This window comes from Oryctolagus cuniculus, chromosome 13, assembly GCF_051225735.1.
Source record: "Oryctolagus cuniculus isolate XC-2025 breed Fujian yellow rabbit chromosome 13, ASM5122573v1, whole genome shotgun sequence".
Classification (NCBI taxonomy): domain Eukaryota; kingdom Metazoa; phylum Chordata; class Mammalia; order Lagomorpha; family Leporidae; genus Oryctolagus; species Oryctolagus cuniculus.
The window spans coordinates 77,562,201-77,577,812 of record NC_142879.1 but is presented as its reverse complement, the minus strand read 5'-3'; the positions used below and the strand labels follow the sequence as shown (position 1 = coordinate 77,577,812).

General features: G+C 42.4%; 1 protein-coding gene across 7 annotated transcripts in view; it reads right to left on the bottom strand.

Moving 5' to 3' along the window:
* The window catches only part of FBH1 (F-box DNA helicase 1), an 80,909-nt gene that overhangs the window by 14,917 nt on the left and 50,380 nt on the right, over nt 1-15,612 (bottom strand). For 4 of the 7 annotated variants that reach the window (XM_089312365.1, XM_089312364.1, XM_089312366.1 and 1 more), the window contains 7 exons: nt 14,055-14,245; nt 13,173-13,265; nt 12,750-12,844; nt 10,633-10,801; nt 9,727-9,949; nt 8,972-9,059; nt 7,685-8,631 (listed from right to left, as the gene is read on the bottom strand). In XM_089312365.1, the coding sequence (XP_089168491.1) occupies nt 8,093-8,631; nt 8,972-9,059; nt 9,727-9,949; nt 10,633-10,801; nt 12,750-12,844; nt 13,173-13,265; nt 14,055-14,137 (1,290 nt within the window). In that variant the 5' untranslated portion in view covers nt 14,138-14,245 and the 3' untranslated portion in view covers nt 7,685-8,092. Of the gene's footprint in view, nt 1-6,095; nt 6,203-7,433; nt 7,560-7,684; nt 8,632-8,971; nt 9,060-9,726; nt 9,950-10,632; nt 10,802-12,749; nt 12,845-13,172; nt 13,266-14,054; nt 14,246-15,612 lie in introns of those variants that run through there. The other 3 variants (XM_089312368.1, XM_089312367.1, XM_089312369.1) reach the window with 2 other exon arrangements.

Genomic DNA, 15,612 nt, shown 5'->3' with positions numbered 1-15,612 from the left:
TTTGCAAATCTTTCATGTCTAGCTTAACAGAAGACAGCTGGAGCCTCATCTCTTCTGTATTTATTTTGTGGTGACATCACATGCCAGGTGGCCTTGGAGGACTACCCTCACACTTGCGAGAGCATTAGAGAGAAAAATGCTAGTAACAGCCTAGTACCAAGAAACCTGTATATGCATAACAGGTATATGAGCACAGCATGTATTTGTGACGAGCCTGGCATGTGTGTATAATATGTACTGTAAGCATGGTGTATGCCACATACATAATATGTACTGAGAACAAGAGAGAGAACCCTGCAGGGTCAATTTGATTATATCAATATTTAAAACTTCAATCTGGTAAAATAACAGCTAATAGTTACTTAGTCTGTTAAAAAAAAAAAAAAAAACCATCCTTTGAGGTGCAGTTAATACCCTTACACCGGCTTTATCAGGTAAGGAACCATGCTTAAGTCATCTGGTTCAGGTCACAAAGAATCGAAACAACTGGAATGAGAACCAGACATGAACAGGGCCTGTGCTTTTACTGTGGCCAGTCACCACATGGGAAAATATTTTTTTCAACAAACACGAGTGGAGTATCAATTATATGTTAGGTGCTGTCCTAATGATGTGAGATCTAGATTAAGAATCTAAGATTCTAGGGTAGGCATTTGGCCTACTGCTTAGGCCACAGGTTAAATACCTGCAGCCTACAGTATCAACAGCTGACTCCAATTTCCTCCTAACACAGACTTCAAGAAGCAACCGCCATGAGGCTGGCGCTGTGCCTCACTTGGTTAATCCTCTGTCTGCGGCGCCGGCATCCCATATGGGCACCGGGTTCTAGTCCTGGTTGCTCCTCTTCCAGTCCAGCTCTCTGCTGTGGCCCGGAAGGGCACTGGAGGATGGCCTAAGTGCTTGGGCCCCTGCACCCACATGGGAGACCAGGAGGAAGCACCTAGCTCCTGGCTGCGGACTGGCATAGCTCCAGCCGTAGCGACCTTTTCGGGGGTGAACCAACGGAAAGAAGACCTTTCTGTCTCTCTCTATCTCTCACCGTATAACTGTATCTGTCTAAAAAAAAAAAAAAGAAGCCATGGCTCAAATAATTGAGTTCCTGCCACCCATTTAGGAGACTGGGCTTGAGCTCCTGGTTCCTGATGTTGTGGGCATTTGGGGAGTGAACCAGCAGACAGGAGTTGTCGCGCTCTCTCTCAAAAAAAAAAAAAAAAAAAAAAAAAAAAAAAAATAGGGAGCTGAGAAGCTGTCTTTGAGCAACTAGTAACTGTGTCACTTAACACTTCAAAAATACAGTGATTTTCTTCACTTTAAAACTAAAAAAAAAAAGATGAGCAAAAAGGCTTCTGGTGATTCTTACATCAGTCATATTCTCTAAGGAGATCAGAGAAAAAGGAGACTCTTGGTTATAGGGTAATGGCTTATTCTAGGGAGCAGAAAACAAAAAAGGCTCATGTTTTACGTCTAAAACGTCACAGGCATTGTGGAGCAGAGGGTAAGTCACAGTGTGGGACACACCTGCATCCCAAATCAGGATGTCGTTCTGAGTTCTGGCTACGCTGCTTCCCACCCAGCTCCTTGCTAATGTGGCTGGGAAGCAGCCGATGAGGTCTCAAGTACTTGAGTCTTGGCCACCTGTGTGGGAGACCTGGCTGGAGTTCCTGGTTCCCGCTTTTTAGCCTGGTCCAGCCCTGGCTGTTGTGGCCGTCTGGGGAGTTAACCAACTGATGGAAGATCGATCTCTCTCTCTCTCCCCCTTTCCCTCCCTCCCTGTTACTCTGTCAAACAAGGAAATAAATAAGTCTTCAAAAAGTAAATTAAAAAGAAAATGCCACCACCATGACTACTACTTTTCACATGTTTTCACAGCCTCTAAATCGTCCTGGCCTCATGCCCCAGAGTCTTCAATACCCCTAGGCCCTTCTTTCTGAGCAGACTGGACTCAACCACTTCTGAAGCAGAATTTCCCAAACGTATTCACAGGCTGTGATAAAGAAAAGCAGAAGTGCTCTACCTTGCACAAGGGCTTTCAGATTTAAAAACATCTGTTCACACAAAAGGCAGTTTCTTGGGGTCTTCCTGTGGGCAGACAGATGTTTCCTAACCCTGTCTCAATAATGGGGAAGCGTTTCTCTAGATTCTATATTATTTTTCTTCTATGGAGAAATGGATTTTCCCTGTCAAATATATGCAGTAAACAAGTGATAAGCTTCCAAATGTCTTCAAAAGGTCTATGAGAATACTTCAAAAAGTTCATGGAAAATGGAATTAGAAGTCATTGATTTTGGGGTGAGTGTGTGGCTTAGCTGTTAAGATAGCACTGGAGACAACCATATCCCATAATAGAGTGCCTGGGTTCAAGTCCAGGCTCCACTTTGGATACCAGCTTCCTGCTATTGCACACCCTGGAAAGCAGCAGGTGGCTGACTTAAGTACTTGGGTCTATGCTACCCACATGAGAGACCCAGACTAAGTTCTGACTTTGGCCTGGCCTACCCCTGCCAATGTGGGCATTTGGGGATGTCTCTCTTAAAATCTGTATCTATATGTATATAATGTATTATGTATGTTTTTTAAAAAGTAGTTTATTCTGGAGTGAAACAGTTTTCAAATCCACGCATAGTTTTTCCATAACATACATTTTCCATGAACTTTTTAAAGACCCCTTGTAGAATGCTATCTTTCATGAAAAAGGAGAATATGAAAATACATGCAGATTTGTTGATATTTGCAAAAAGAAACACTGAAAGAGGAATCAATTAGAAATTCTAAAAAAAATAGCTACCAAAGGCAGGGACAGAGAATGGTTTGAAGGGGACAGAAATGAAAGATTCCTCTTGTTAGAAAGCTTTGACTTTGGAAACATAAACAGGCCTTACAGATTCAAAAGATAACCAAATTGAAAAGCAGCAAAGCCATCCCTGAAAGGACTGAAAACAAACATACATTTCAGATTGTACGTTTCACTGGTGATAAAACCAGAGAGGACGGACAGACTTATTTCAAGTGACTTCAGAACATCTTTAGTTTTCCATCATTAGTGGAATATATGCTCAGGAGAAATGAAGCCTCTGGGAAACCTCACATTCCATTCAGTATTCTATTCATAATGATACTGGTATTATTTTGAAATACACAGAATGGTATAAGTAAGTAACAAATGCTATTAAGAACCAAGATTTTCAGTGTGAAAGATTCAAGTTAAAAGAAGTAAAGTTTAGTGTTAAAACTGAACTGGACTGCATAACTAAAATTCACGAGTTACAAATGTAAAAGGTTAAAGGTGCTGCAATATAGACACAGTGTGTAGCTTTAAAAAAAAAGGAGAATGAAGATAACACATGCAAAAAAGTCTTATTTTCAGTACACAAACTGCTGGTGCTACACACTTGGGAAAACACTACGAAGTAAAGACTTGGGAAGTTAGGTACTCTCAGGACAGAGAATGGGCCTGACATCAGGGTTCACCCAGGTAGCACAGAGGACGGCTGGGGGGGGGTCCCAGCTCCAGATTTAGTGGATACTCATTACATCACAATTTTAACTCCTTTAAATGTCTGTGTTACATTAACAAAAACCAGCTCAATAATTATTTTATTATTATTATTATTAATTAATAATTGGGATTGGAATTATCAGTATGAACATTTGATTTTTCTTTCAAAATATGGATTGACAAGAAAGAGGAATAGGGGCTGGCACTGTGGCGTAGTGGGTAAAGCCACCGACTGCAGTGCTGGCATCCCATATGGGTGCTGGTTCAAGTCCCGGCTGCTCCACTTCCAGTCCAGCTCTCTGCTATGGCCTGGGAAATCAGTAGAAGATGACCCAAGTCCTTGGGCCCCTGCACCCACATGGGAGACCTGGAAGAAGCTCCTGGCTCCTGGCTTTGGATTGGTGCAGCTCTGGCTGTTGCAGCCAACTGGGGAGTGAACCAGTGGATGGAAGACCTCTCCTTCTCTCTCTTTCTCTCTCTCCTCTCTTTCCCTCTGTGTAACTCTGACTTTGAAATACATAAATAAATCTTTTTTTAAAAACAGATGAGTAATCTTAGCATTACTAAAGAGTGATAGGCAACCTGACAACATGTGATGACAGACAAAGAACAAAGCCCTTCCCTCCACGGAGCATTCCAGCCAAAACAGATAAGATTGGATATAATCCAGCCTCTACATCTAACTTCTGATTACAGGAAATCCAGGATAGGCAACACTAACGGTAGAGCAAGTTACATAACCACATAAGGAAGCAAATCTAGAATGTGGAACATTTTATAGGGCATTTGACCCAGTTTCTGTAATAAGACAGGACCATTAAAGAAAGGGGGGGGGCGTTGGCTGTTCCAAATTAACTAACTTAAGAGACTAACAACTTAATGTTGATTTGGATCTTGATTTGAACAAACCAACTGTAAAAAGGCATTTTTTAGATAATCATGTATATATGACTATATACTGGGTAGCAGGAGTTACATATTATTTTAAATTCTGTAAAACATGGAAACAGCTCTGTGGTTACAGGAAAAAAAAGTGTTTTTTTTTTTTTTTTTTTTTTTTTTAGGAGACGTATACTCCAAATACATATAGGGTGCTTTGTATATGGTCACTCAATGTATTGTTTCCTCAACTTTTTCATGTTTCAAAATTTTCATAAGTAAAACAAAAATCTTATTTAATCCATGTTGTGAAATGAGATTACTGCTTTATAATACTCCCATTAAAGTTACCAATTGTATTCCTCAAACAAATGTGAAAAGAAATCCCATTTGTCTATATATTTGTGTCCAAAATGTGGTTGGCACATTTGATCAATTACAAGTATCAAGTTTCTGTTTTTAGTACCACTTAACAACTCTGAGACCTTGAATATCATTTACTTAAAATAGTTATGGCTCCACCCAACTCACACCCTACACTAAAAGTCAAAGCCTTTAATATCAGTACTGACTCTTCAGCATGTAACACTCATCTGCTTAACAGAACAGCACAATGTAGCACTTTGAATACATCACTCTGCTACACACAAAATTGCATGTTTCCCAGGTAACTAAGGAAGACTATGTTAACTTTTTTTTTTTTTTTTTTTGACAGGCAGAGTGGATAGTGAGAGAGAGAGACAGAGAGAAAGGTCTTCCTTTTGCCCTTGGTTCACCCTCTAATGGCTGCCACGGCCGGCGCGCTGTGGCCGGCGCACCACGCTGATCCAATGGCAGGAGCCAGGTACTTATCCTGGTCTCCCGTGGAGTGCAGGGCCCAAGGACTTGGGCCATCCTCCACTGCACTCCCAGAGAGCTGGCCTGGAAGAGGGGCAACTGGGACAGAATCCGGCGCCCCAACCGGGACTAGAACCTGGTGTGCCAGCGCTGCAAGGCGGAGGATTAGCCTAGTGAGCCGCAGCGCTGGCTGACTACATTAACTTTTGCATTTAAGTTTTAGATATCAGGCTTAAGCATTTTTCTTTTAGGAAAGATGGACTAGATGGTAACTGTTATTTGTGTTCCAGTCTCCCAACAAGATTGAGCAGATTAAATCATCTCTGCTCTAGCTCAAGAAAAGGCAGGAAAGTTGGGAAAAGGAAGTAGAGAGAAGGCAGTTTTATGAGTGTGGAGACCAACTGCTGACCTACTTGCATTTTTGTGTCTTAGCCAGTGACAATGACCAGTGGTCTAAGTGCGTCCTCTCTGGCAAGGATATTCTTGGGAAAGTCTCAGTGACAGCAGCAGCTGTCTTTTAAAGGAAGACTAGGGAATGGGAGGGAGGAGGTTTAGATGCAGAAAACATTCTTTTCTTCCTGGAGTGTTGAGAACTAACTGAGCAAAAGAAAAACTAAGAAACAGATGAATACAGTTGTTATTTTTAAAATAACCCTTTTAAAATTGAGTTAGGAAAAATTTAGAAGAGAATCGTATCTTTGTTTCTTTGGTTAGAACGCTTCTTGCACTAGTGTTGCACAATCACCCTCTGTACATAAAGGCCTTTGCCTCTAACCCACGATTCTGATCCAAAGGCTTTTGCAGGCATACAGATCGACCCCTTATTCAAATCCAGCAAAATTCAAACACTGGCAGATTAACTCACGCTACTCATGCCTCTTACCCCAGCCAAAGTCAAAATGTTTTCCAGTGATTTGGTCATGATGAGACGCTTCTTAGCACGAGTTACTGCAACATACAGTAAATTCCATTCATCCTCAGAAAATGACTCTTAAAAAAAGTAAAGGGGAAAAAATAAACTCAAAAGCCCACTTACAAAAAGTTATGTTCTCATCTAAATGTTTACATCCTCTCACTCATAACCCATTCCAAAAAAAAGCCACTCAAGATTTGCTGGCTTGTATATAAAGAATTTCCCTACAAATGGCAATTCCCAAAACAAAAACCTTGCAGACCAATGGCACAACATGCTGAGTTTTATTTAGTCCTGCTATGGCAAGTACTAGGAATATGCAAATTGGTTATTCAATACCTGTGATGTGCCAGGTAGGTAGTGATGTTCATTATCCCAGTTCTGCTCACAACAATGGGGAAACTGAGGTTTACAGAGGTCATGTCATTGGCACAAATTAAGGCCAAGGTAATCAAAGGCCCAGAGCTGGACCTGCCCAGAGCAGGACCCAAGTCTAGTCATCTCTAAAGCCCGCCCTCTTTCCATTTCCTGACACTGTTTCTCTGCACGGATTTAGTCCAACCTGGAAATGTTTCAAGGCAACAGAAGACATCAACCAGATGAAGCTCCTGGCTTTGGTCTGGCTCAGCCCTGGCTTTTGTGGCCATCTGGGGAGTGAACTAGCCAATGGAAGCTCTCTCTCTCTTTCTCTTAACTTTGACTTTCAAATATATAAATCTTTAAAAAACAAAAGCAGCTGGTATCTTTCAATGGCCACCTCTGTTTATGACTCTCCCTCCTTTTATGGCTATATCCACCAGAAATAAGAGATGTTTAGTATTTATGTTTTCAGCATTACAATACTACATCCTCAAGTTTGAATCCATGGTTAACAGCCAGTTTTTGCTAAAAAGCAGACAAATGACAGTGTTTATTATTTCACCTTTGGTGATTTCTGATCTCTTTAATGAGAAGAATTAATTAAAGGAAAACACCTTGGTTAGCAGGGAAACCATGTTTCAAAGCTTTTATATCTGATGGAGAAAATTTTGAAGCTGAGAGTAGATGTGTGTTAAATAGGCCCACCATAAGTGTAACAGTCTCATAAGCAGCCTGAGAGAAGTGGACCCCATGGGAGCTTGATTTTGATTACAACATAAGAATCAAAAGTTTAGGACTAGTAGGTGTTTTTTCTTGTTTCTAGGACTTTACCTACCAGGAGGCCACAGCATCCAAGAAAAATCAAAGTAGTCTAAAGGAAGCATCTCACTCAACCCTTGAGTGCTAATTGATCATAACACTCAAACGAAGAGCAACCAGTCTCCTTACCAACTCTGAAGTGGGGTAGCTGGGCAAGATTATGCCTGGCACAAGGCACTTTCACGAAATCATCTAACACATGCACAGTATCAAACTCCAAGCCATTGGCTTTGTGCACAGTGCCCAAAATGTACTCTAGAATAAAAACACAGCACACAGTTAGATGAGAGTGCCACAGGGGAAGAAACGAGAGGAGAGAAAGTGTATGCTCCTACTTTACTCTTAAAATCTGTGTGTGTGTGTGTGTGTGTGTGTGTGTGTTTGCTATACACAGCTTTGTGAGAAAAGGAGAAAAGAGGAAACTGAAGCTGAAAGAAAAGAGGATGAGGGGACAATTAAAACTGAATTGTAGGAGTACCTCTAAGAATCATAGTGGAGAAGACACGTGACTTTACACACCCCTTATATTCTACACATAAAGGGCCACAGGCCCAGAAGAGCATTGCAGGGCTTACCTAAATTTACATGCAGCAGAACTAGAACATTCTATTCCACTGACTTGGAAATACAATAAAAATAAACAGCCCTAAAGGGAGGACGAGCTCTTAAACAACATGCTCACGCAGGTCACAACTATTCACGCAGTTAAGAAACATCAGGAAATAGGGTGGGTGTGTGGCATAGCAGTCAAGTTGCTGCTTGGGACGTCTGCATCCCATACTAGCGCCTCAGTGGTTCAAGTCCTGGCTACTCTGCTTCTGATCCAGATTCCTACTAATGCACAGCCTGAGAGGCACCAGGTGATGATGGCTCAAGTACTTGGATCCCTGCCACTTGCATGGGTGACCTGGATTGGGTTCTGGGCTGCTGGCTTCAGCTTGGTCCATTTCCAGCTGTTGTGGGCATTTGAAGAGTGAACCAATGGATAGAACACCCACCTTTCCCCTCCCTCCCTTGTCCCCTCCTTCCCTCCCACCTTCCACATAAGATGAAAATAAACAAAAATGTTCAGAAGCAGCAAGAGCGCATTTGTTCCTCCTCCTGCAGAGAAGGTAAGAGTCATTTTTTTTTTCCTTACCTGCAAAGTCTATATGGCATTTTTCTATCCTTGCTACTAGTTCTGGAATCCTGATGTTATACTTTTCAACTACTGCAATCTTTGCTTCCAGCTCTTTGTCCTCGGCGGCCGTCACGTATCTCTTGAAGCTGCTAAAGCCTTCTTTGTGTACCCATCTTCTGATAAATCTGTCTTTGATGAAGAGGTTTCCTAAGGAGAACACATATATAGGTTAATATGACGCAGGCCACACTAACTGATGGCGGCAGTAGCTGCACATTCCTAACCAACAGCACGATGGTGGATGGTCTTGAAGTTGGGAGACCCAGGTTCTGGTCCTGACTGTATCACTAACTCTGTGTGTCCCTGGGCAAGTCAGTGCAGTAGCCTCTTCGTCTCCAGCTGAGGATCAACAACTCTATGCTTGAGATCCTCACCTACTTTACAGGGATTTGATTCAGTGCAGTCAAAAGCAGAAAAAAAAAAAAAAAGAAAAAGAAAAACAAACAGCTACATTTAACAGATAGAAAATGTCTGGAAAATGGCCTACCATCATGAGTCATTTGGTAAGCCTCCTCTTTGCATTCCCCTAGCTTCTGCATGTTGTCCCACAGTCGGCTTGCTTCAAGGACACCATTCTGGAAAGCAACAGATAATGGTAACTCACAATTTAACACTTTGGAAAAGACAGAACTCTGAAATTACACTTTCATTTCCACATACAGCAATCTCAGTAAAAGATCATCATAGAATGGTCACAGCAGGCACCTCCTGAACCTCCTAAGGCTTCCTGACAGCCTTTAAATATTGTGGAGGGTCTTGATGCCAAGAAAAATGAGGGGGAAGTACCAAGTCCATGACAGAGCACTGCACAGAGTCACAACAGCTGATGAGCTATCTTTGTAGATTTATTACTGGTTCGTAATTCATCAAAAGAAATGATTGTAAAGTTGTGATAAAAATAAGAAATAGACTTTTCTACTAGCAAAATCTATGCAGAACCAATAGCCAAAACACAAACACAAAGAAACAAGAAATTAGAAAAGATTCCCAGTCACCACGAAAGATCAGGTTTTAGGACGAGATGATTCAACAACAAGCTCTAATAAGTCGTGAGCAAGTCAATGACATATCTTATCTGTCACAGAATGAAGTGAGAGGTCTAAGAGTGTACTTCATTGGAGAGAATGCTACATGATCCACGGGGATCACTACGGGGCTACAGTCTCACCCTCCGTTGGCAACTCCCTACAGAGTTCTGAGGACAGAAAGACAGAAAACACACTATACTACTGGAGTACTCACCAGTTTCTCACTCTGTTCCACCATGACTCTTTGTCCTTGGCTGTTCTTACACCAAATAGGCACATGATCGATGGTCAGCTCTTCATCAGCCGAGGCAAAGAAGTTTTCTAAAGTCTTACACACTAGCTTGGCCCTTATGAATCCGCCTTTCCCTTCAGCAAGAACAGAATTGACCATGAAGGGTGTTAACTTGAATAGATTCAACTTCTTCTTCAACTGGTATCTGCAATGTACACACCAAATAAACAGTATTTGACTTTCAAGTCACTGTGGTATTCAGTATTTCCTCCATTCCCTCCAACGACACCACAAGGTAGCTCTAAGGACCACACACACACACACACACACACGAGACAGAAGTTTTTAAATGCCAGAGAAGTTCTGAAAGGTCCACACTTGACTCAAAATGGCTGACAATAGGCTTTTAGGAATTCACATACAACAGTCCAGAAGGTCAGTCAGCTCACAGCGGATACTACTATTCCAATGTGTGGGTCCAGGCTCCAAGAGGCCCCCCAAGGGGGTACTCAATGTGCCTTTAAAACTCCACATCTGGGAAACCTGGGGCAAGCAGACTTCTGCTGAGGGCCCCTGACCAGCTCTCCGAGGAAAGCCTAAAACTAATCAAAATTTTTGACACCTCAAACTGCAAACAAGTCATTTCAACTTTTTGTGCCTCAATTACAGAGAACTGAGAATGCCCTTCAGCAAGATATTATCATTGGTGAGTAATATATTTTTGTAAGATAAAAGTATCAGTCATTAAACCTGTATTTATCTCTGCCTATAAAGGGAGATAATAGCATTACATTTTCTTAATGTCATGATGTAGGTTCATATGCAATCATAAAGATCACGTGAAAAACAGTAAGATATGACCAAGATGCCAGCATTAGTAATGCTCACTTCCGTCCAATGTGTCCGTAGGCCATGGAATGAAAGGTTTTGCAGGTGACATTGCTGGGGAAGACAAGTTCAGCTTGTTTTGCAATGCTCTTGTTGAATGTCACATAGAGAAACTTGCTCTCAGACCACTTCTCTGCATACTTGACAAGGGTAGAGGTCTTCCCCGTGCCTCTGACCAGGCAACGAATTTTCTAACCAGGTCTTGCCCAGGCTTATCCTGCCCTGGCAGGAACAAACTTTTCATTACTGTCAAAAAAGGATCAGCAGACTCTAAGCCAGACTAGAGCAGGCTAGGATCCTGGCTCTGCAGATTCTAGCTAAGTAATAAACAGCAAGTCACCTGAGCTCACTGAGCTTCAGTCTGCTCCTCAGCAACACGTTGGTAACATTTACTTGTAGGATGTATGAGGACAAGGACAATCATCAAGGCCCAGAAAGAGGAATTCAGTAAATTATGGCTATTGAAGGCCTAGCAGTCATGCTCCTAAAGCATACACATAAGATTCAAGACTCTTGTGATCCATTCGAAAGTCTCCTGTCGGCCCTACCTCTCTATTATGCAATTATTCCATTATTTAGTCTGTCATTGATTTAACAAGTATTTATTCATTTATTTTTTGAGAGATACAGAGAGAAAGAGACAGACTGATTGGTTGACAGAAACCTCTCATCTACTGTTTCACTCCCAGATGCCCACAACAACCCCCAGCTGCGGTCAAGGCTAGGAGTTAGGAACTCAATCAAGGTCTCCCACGTAGGTGACAGGCATCCAGTCACTTCAGTCATCACCAGCGCCTGTCAGAGTCTGCATAAGCAGGAGGCTGGAGTCAAGAGCCTGAGGCAGGTATTGCTGCCAGGCACTCATACATGGAGTTCAGAAGTCTTAACTGGCTTATCAGCTAATGGCCAAACGCTTGCCCCATTTATCACATATCTATTGAGCATCTACTATATATTCAGCTGTATGCGAAGCACTATGAGTGAATTTTAAAATACACATCACAATCTAGTTGTGAAGAAAATCATGAGACTGGAAAGACATGAAGACAAAAAGGTATATATTTTGACACACAGATCCAGTGTCAAATTCTGGCTCTACTGCTGACTTGCTTATGTAAAATCAAGCCAGTCTTTGAGTTTCAATTTCTTTAATCTGTAAAATACATACACGTAATTAGCCTTATAGGATGCTGTTAGGATCATCCAGGCACATTGCAGACAAGAAATGATTGTTGTTAGTGGGATATTTAGGCAGAAAAGAAGCAGGAAAGGGTTCCAGTTAGAGAAAACAGCATGAGCAAAGGTTCAGACAGAAGAACAGCCAAGTACTTTAGGAGACTGTAAGTAGAGCAGCATAGCTGACTGAGATAGGAAAATAGCAAACAACACATTTAGGAAAGTCACTTGGAGCCAAAGGAGGGAGGGCCCCCTAGACATCACTCTTCTTAGGCGGCAACTAGAATCATCTGAGAAGGTGATTAATATGACTCATCTCTAAAGAGCAATATGTGAGTATATACGATGATAAATGATAGACAGGATTAACTAATCCCACTGGTTTCTACCCCACAAACTAATTCCTATGAACTATTTGTCTAAACAAGAATTCCAATGCTTTTGAGATGATTTGGTTGAAGTAGGTTGATAACAGGTCACAGTAAAGATGCTCTGGTCAAGGAGCAGGGGGATTGGCACTGTGGTGTAGTGGGTACAGCTGCTGCCTGGGATACCAGCAACCTATATGGACACTGGTTTGAGCCCCAGCCGCTCCACTTCTGATCCAGCTACCTGCTAGCACGCCTGAGAAAGCAGCAGAGGATGGTCCAAGCGGTTGGGCCCCTGCACTCATGTGGGAGACCTAGAGGAAGCTCCTAGCTCCCTGCTTCAGCCTGGCCCTGCCCTAGCTGTTGTGGCCATCTGTGGAGTAAACCAGCAGATGGGAGATCAGTCTCTCTCTGTAGCTCTTTCAAATAAATAATCTTAAAAAAAGAAAAGAAAAGAAAAGAAAAAAAATGATGCTGGGGTTGGAAGCAGGAAGGGAACATAGTGATAAAAGGCAAAAAGTTAGCATCATGAACTGATGCTGTATTCCAGGAACCTGATGCAAGCTCCCTTACCTGCAAAGGCCATGATTTTTACCACCTGGAGAGGTTCCATCTTATGATTCAGAATCAGTTGTTGTTCATGTGTAAGTTGGATGGTTGTTTTCTTGCTATAATCATGAGAAAAAAAAAAGTAAAAAACGTAATTGAAAAGCCGGGAGGAGGAACTGCCCAAAAACCAAACAAACTTGGATTAATGAAAGTTGCCCCAAAAAACCACTTAAGAGGATACAAAATGCTCTGAAACTAGATTATGATGGTAGTTGCACAACTCAGGAAATTTTACTAAAAATCATTCGGTACTATATAATCTTAAAATGGATGAATTTTCCATAATATCAATTACACTTCAATACAATTACAGTAAAACAAAACAGCTCCACTAGCTGAGTATGAGAAAGAGACAAAATGCATACCTGTACTTTTAAATATACATACCCTGGCAAAACAGATGGCTCCTCTTTACCTCTTATGGTCTGAGCACAGGAATTTTCCTGAAGATACAGGCAATAGAAAATGTTGTAGTGGATTCTAATAGAAAAAAAAAAAAGCAGATACAGACAGTTTCAAATTCAAGTCACAATCTGTACCTTATTTTTCTTCAGATATATGTATATGTAAACTCCTTACCATTTCTAAAAACAAAATACCACCATTTGGGGCAAGCATTAGCCTAGTGGTTAAGATTTTGGTTAAGAGGCCCTTGTTCCACATCAGAGTACCTGAGTTTGATACCAGGTTCTGACTTCTGACTCCAGCTTATGCCTAATGAAGACTCTAGGAGATACTGGTGATGGCTCAAGTGATTGGGTTCCTGTTACCCACGTGGGAGATCTGTACTGAGTTCTTGGTTCTGGCTTTGGCCTCATCTGGGTGCCATGGCAGGCATTTGGAGAATGAACCAGCAGAAGGGAATTTGCTCTCAGGACTGCACACTTGCTCTCTCTAGCTCTCACTTTCTCTCTCTCTCTCCCCCTGATTCTCAAAAACAAAACAAAAACTTAAAAAGAAAACATTACCATTATAGAAAAAAATGGGAAGAAATTGATTTAAATATATATGCAGCTGACAAAAGCATTCTTAGAGAACATAGTTCTAGGAAAGGTATGATATTTCTGTGTATCATATCAAAGGGAGAAAAAATCAGGACATGCTCTTTAGCCATCATGAGCATCGTGAGCATCATGAGCTGTGACCTTAAAAACCAAACATAGCCAAGAAGCAGTAAGAACCAGTGCTAAGCAGCAGGGCTGGAGCTGGAACCAAGTACAGGACCTTCTCACTTTATCAGGGACTCCTCTTTTCCTTGCAAGGCATTACCTATTGCTGATGTTAATCCCCTTCTCCCTCATGGCATACAGCAGCACAGCTATGCAGTATAAGGTCTCAGTGATGTCTGGCATGGTCACTGTAGAACTGGGTCTCCTGAGGCAGAAGAGCAGTTTCTGGATGTCATTCACACTGCTGGACAGGAGCACGACAGCTGCCACCAGAGCCCAGACATTGACTCCCTGTAGAGTGAGGTGCACAGAGGGGAGGAGAGACCAGACACAGGCTGCGATCAATACAATTCAGAGAATCAGCGAGGAAAGCCACGTCTGGGGTTTGGGTGCCATCTATAAACTCCCTGAACTGTGGGAAACACAGAACCTTTTGTTTTACTTTAGATTGCTTCTCATCAACACTGTTGAGAGTTGAGATCTGAGTTTTTCTTTACCTTCATAACATTTATATAGCATCTAACAAAGAACCTCGCACAGAGATGGACCTCTCAAAACATGAGTTCCATCTCTGCTGCCCACCATTCCTCTCCAGGCACCATGAGCTCTCAGGTCTACAAGTGCTCAACAGAGTACAAAGAGGGCAACCAGCTAGTGAGCGACTACCTGGGAGTGGTCTTCAGGGAGGAAATCAAGACCAGCAATTCTCCAGCACGATGATGCCAATTTACTATTTATTTTATTATTGAGTAGTTATTAGGTAATATTAAATATTGAAATTTTTTTTTTTGACAGGCAGAGTGGACAGTGAGAGAGAGAGACAGAGAGAAAGGTCTTCCTTTGCCGTTGGTTCACCCTCCAATGGCCGCCGTGGCCAGCGCGCTGCGGCCAGCGCACCGCGCTGATCCGATGGCAGGAGCCAGGTGCTTTTCCTGGTCTCCCATGGGGTGCAGGGCCCAAGCACCTGGGCCATCCTCCACTGCACTCCCTGGCCACAGCAGAGGGCTGGCCTGGAAGAGGGGCAACCGGGACAGAATCCGGCGCCCCGACCGGGACTAGAACCCGGTGTGCCGGCGCCGCTAGGCAGAGGATTAGCCTAGTGAGCCGCAGCACCGGCCTAAATATTGAAATTTTACCTTGTTTTGTGAAGACAGTATGCTCCATTTGGTAATGTCTAAGTAAAGGTTCACTAACACATATCATTATCATGTCTACATCATCACAATTCCACCTATTAGGGAATACATTTCAAGAAAGGATAATCCCATGCACCTCTCACTAAAACCACATCTAGCATCTTTAAGCTATCAAAGTAGGCCTAGGCATCATGCTGCAATGAGTTGAGCTGTCACTTGGCGTGCCCACATCTCTCTTAAGAGGATGTGGAGCACATCCTGGGTACTCCTTGCTTCTGATCCAACCTGCTGTTTAAGCGTATAGGAAGCTGTGGATGTGTAGCATGCTCTTAGGTTCCTGGAGCCACCGGGTGAGACCCAGATGGAAAGTCAGGCTGCTTCCCTTCAACCTGGCCCAGTCTTAGCTCATGCTGCCATGTGAGAACTGAACCAGCAATCAAAAGCTCTCTTTCCTAAATCAGTTCTTCTGTTTCTGCAATTCTGCCTGCCTGCTACATAAAATAAACTGTTGAAATCTGAATT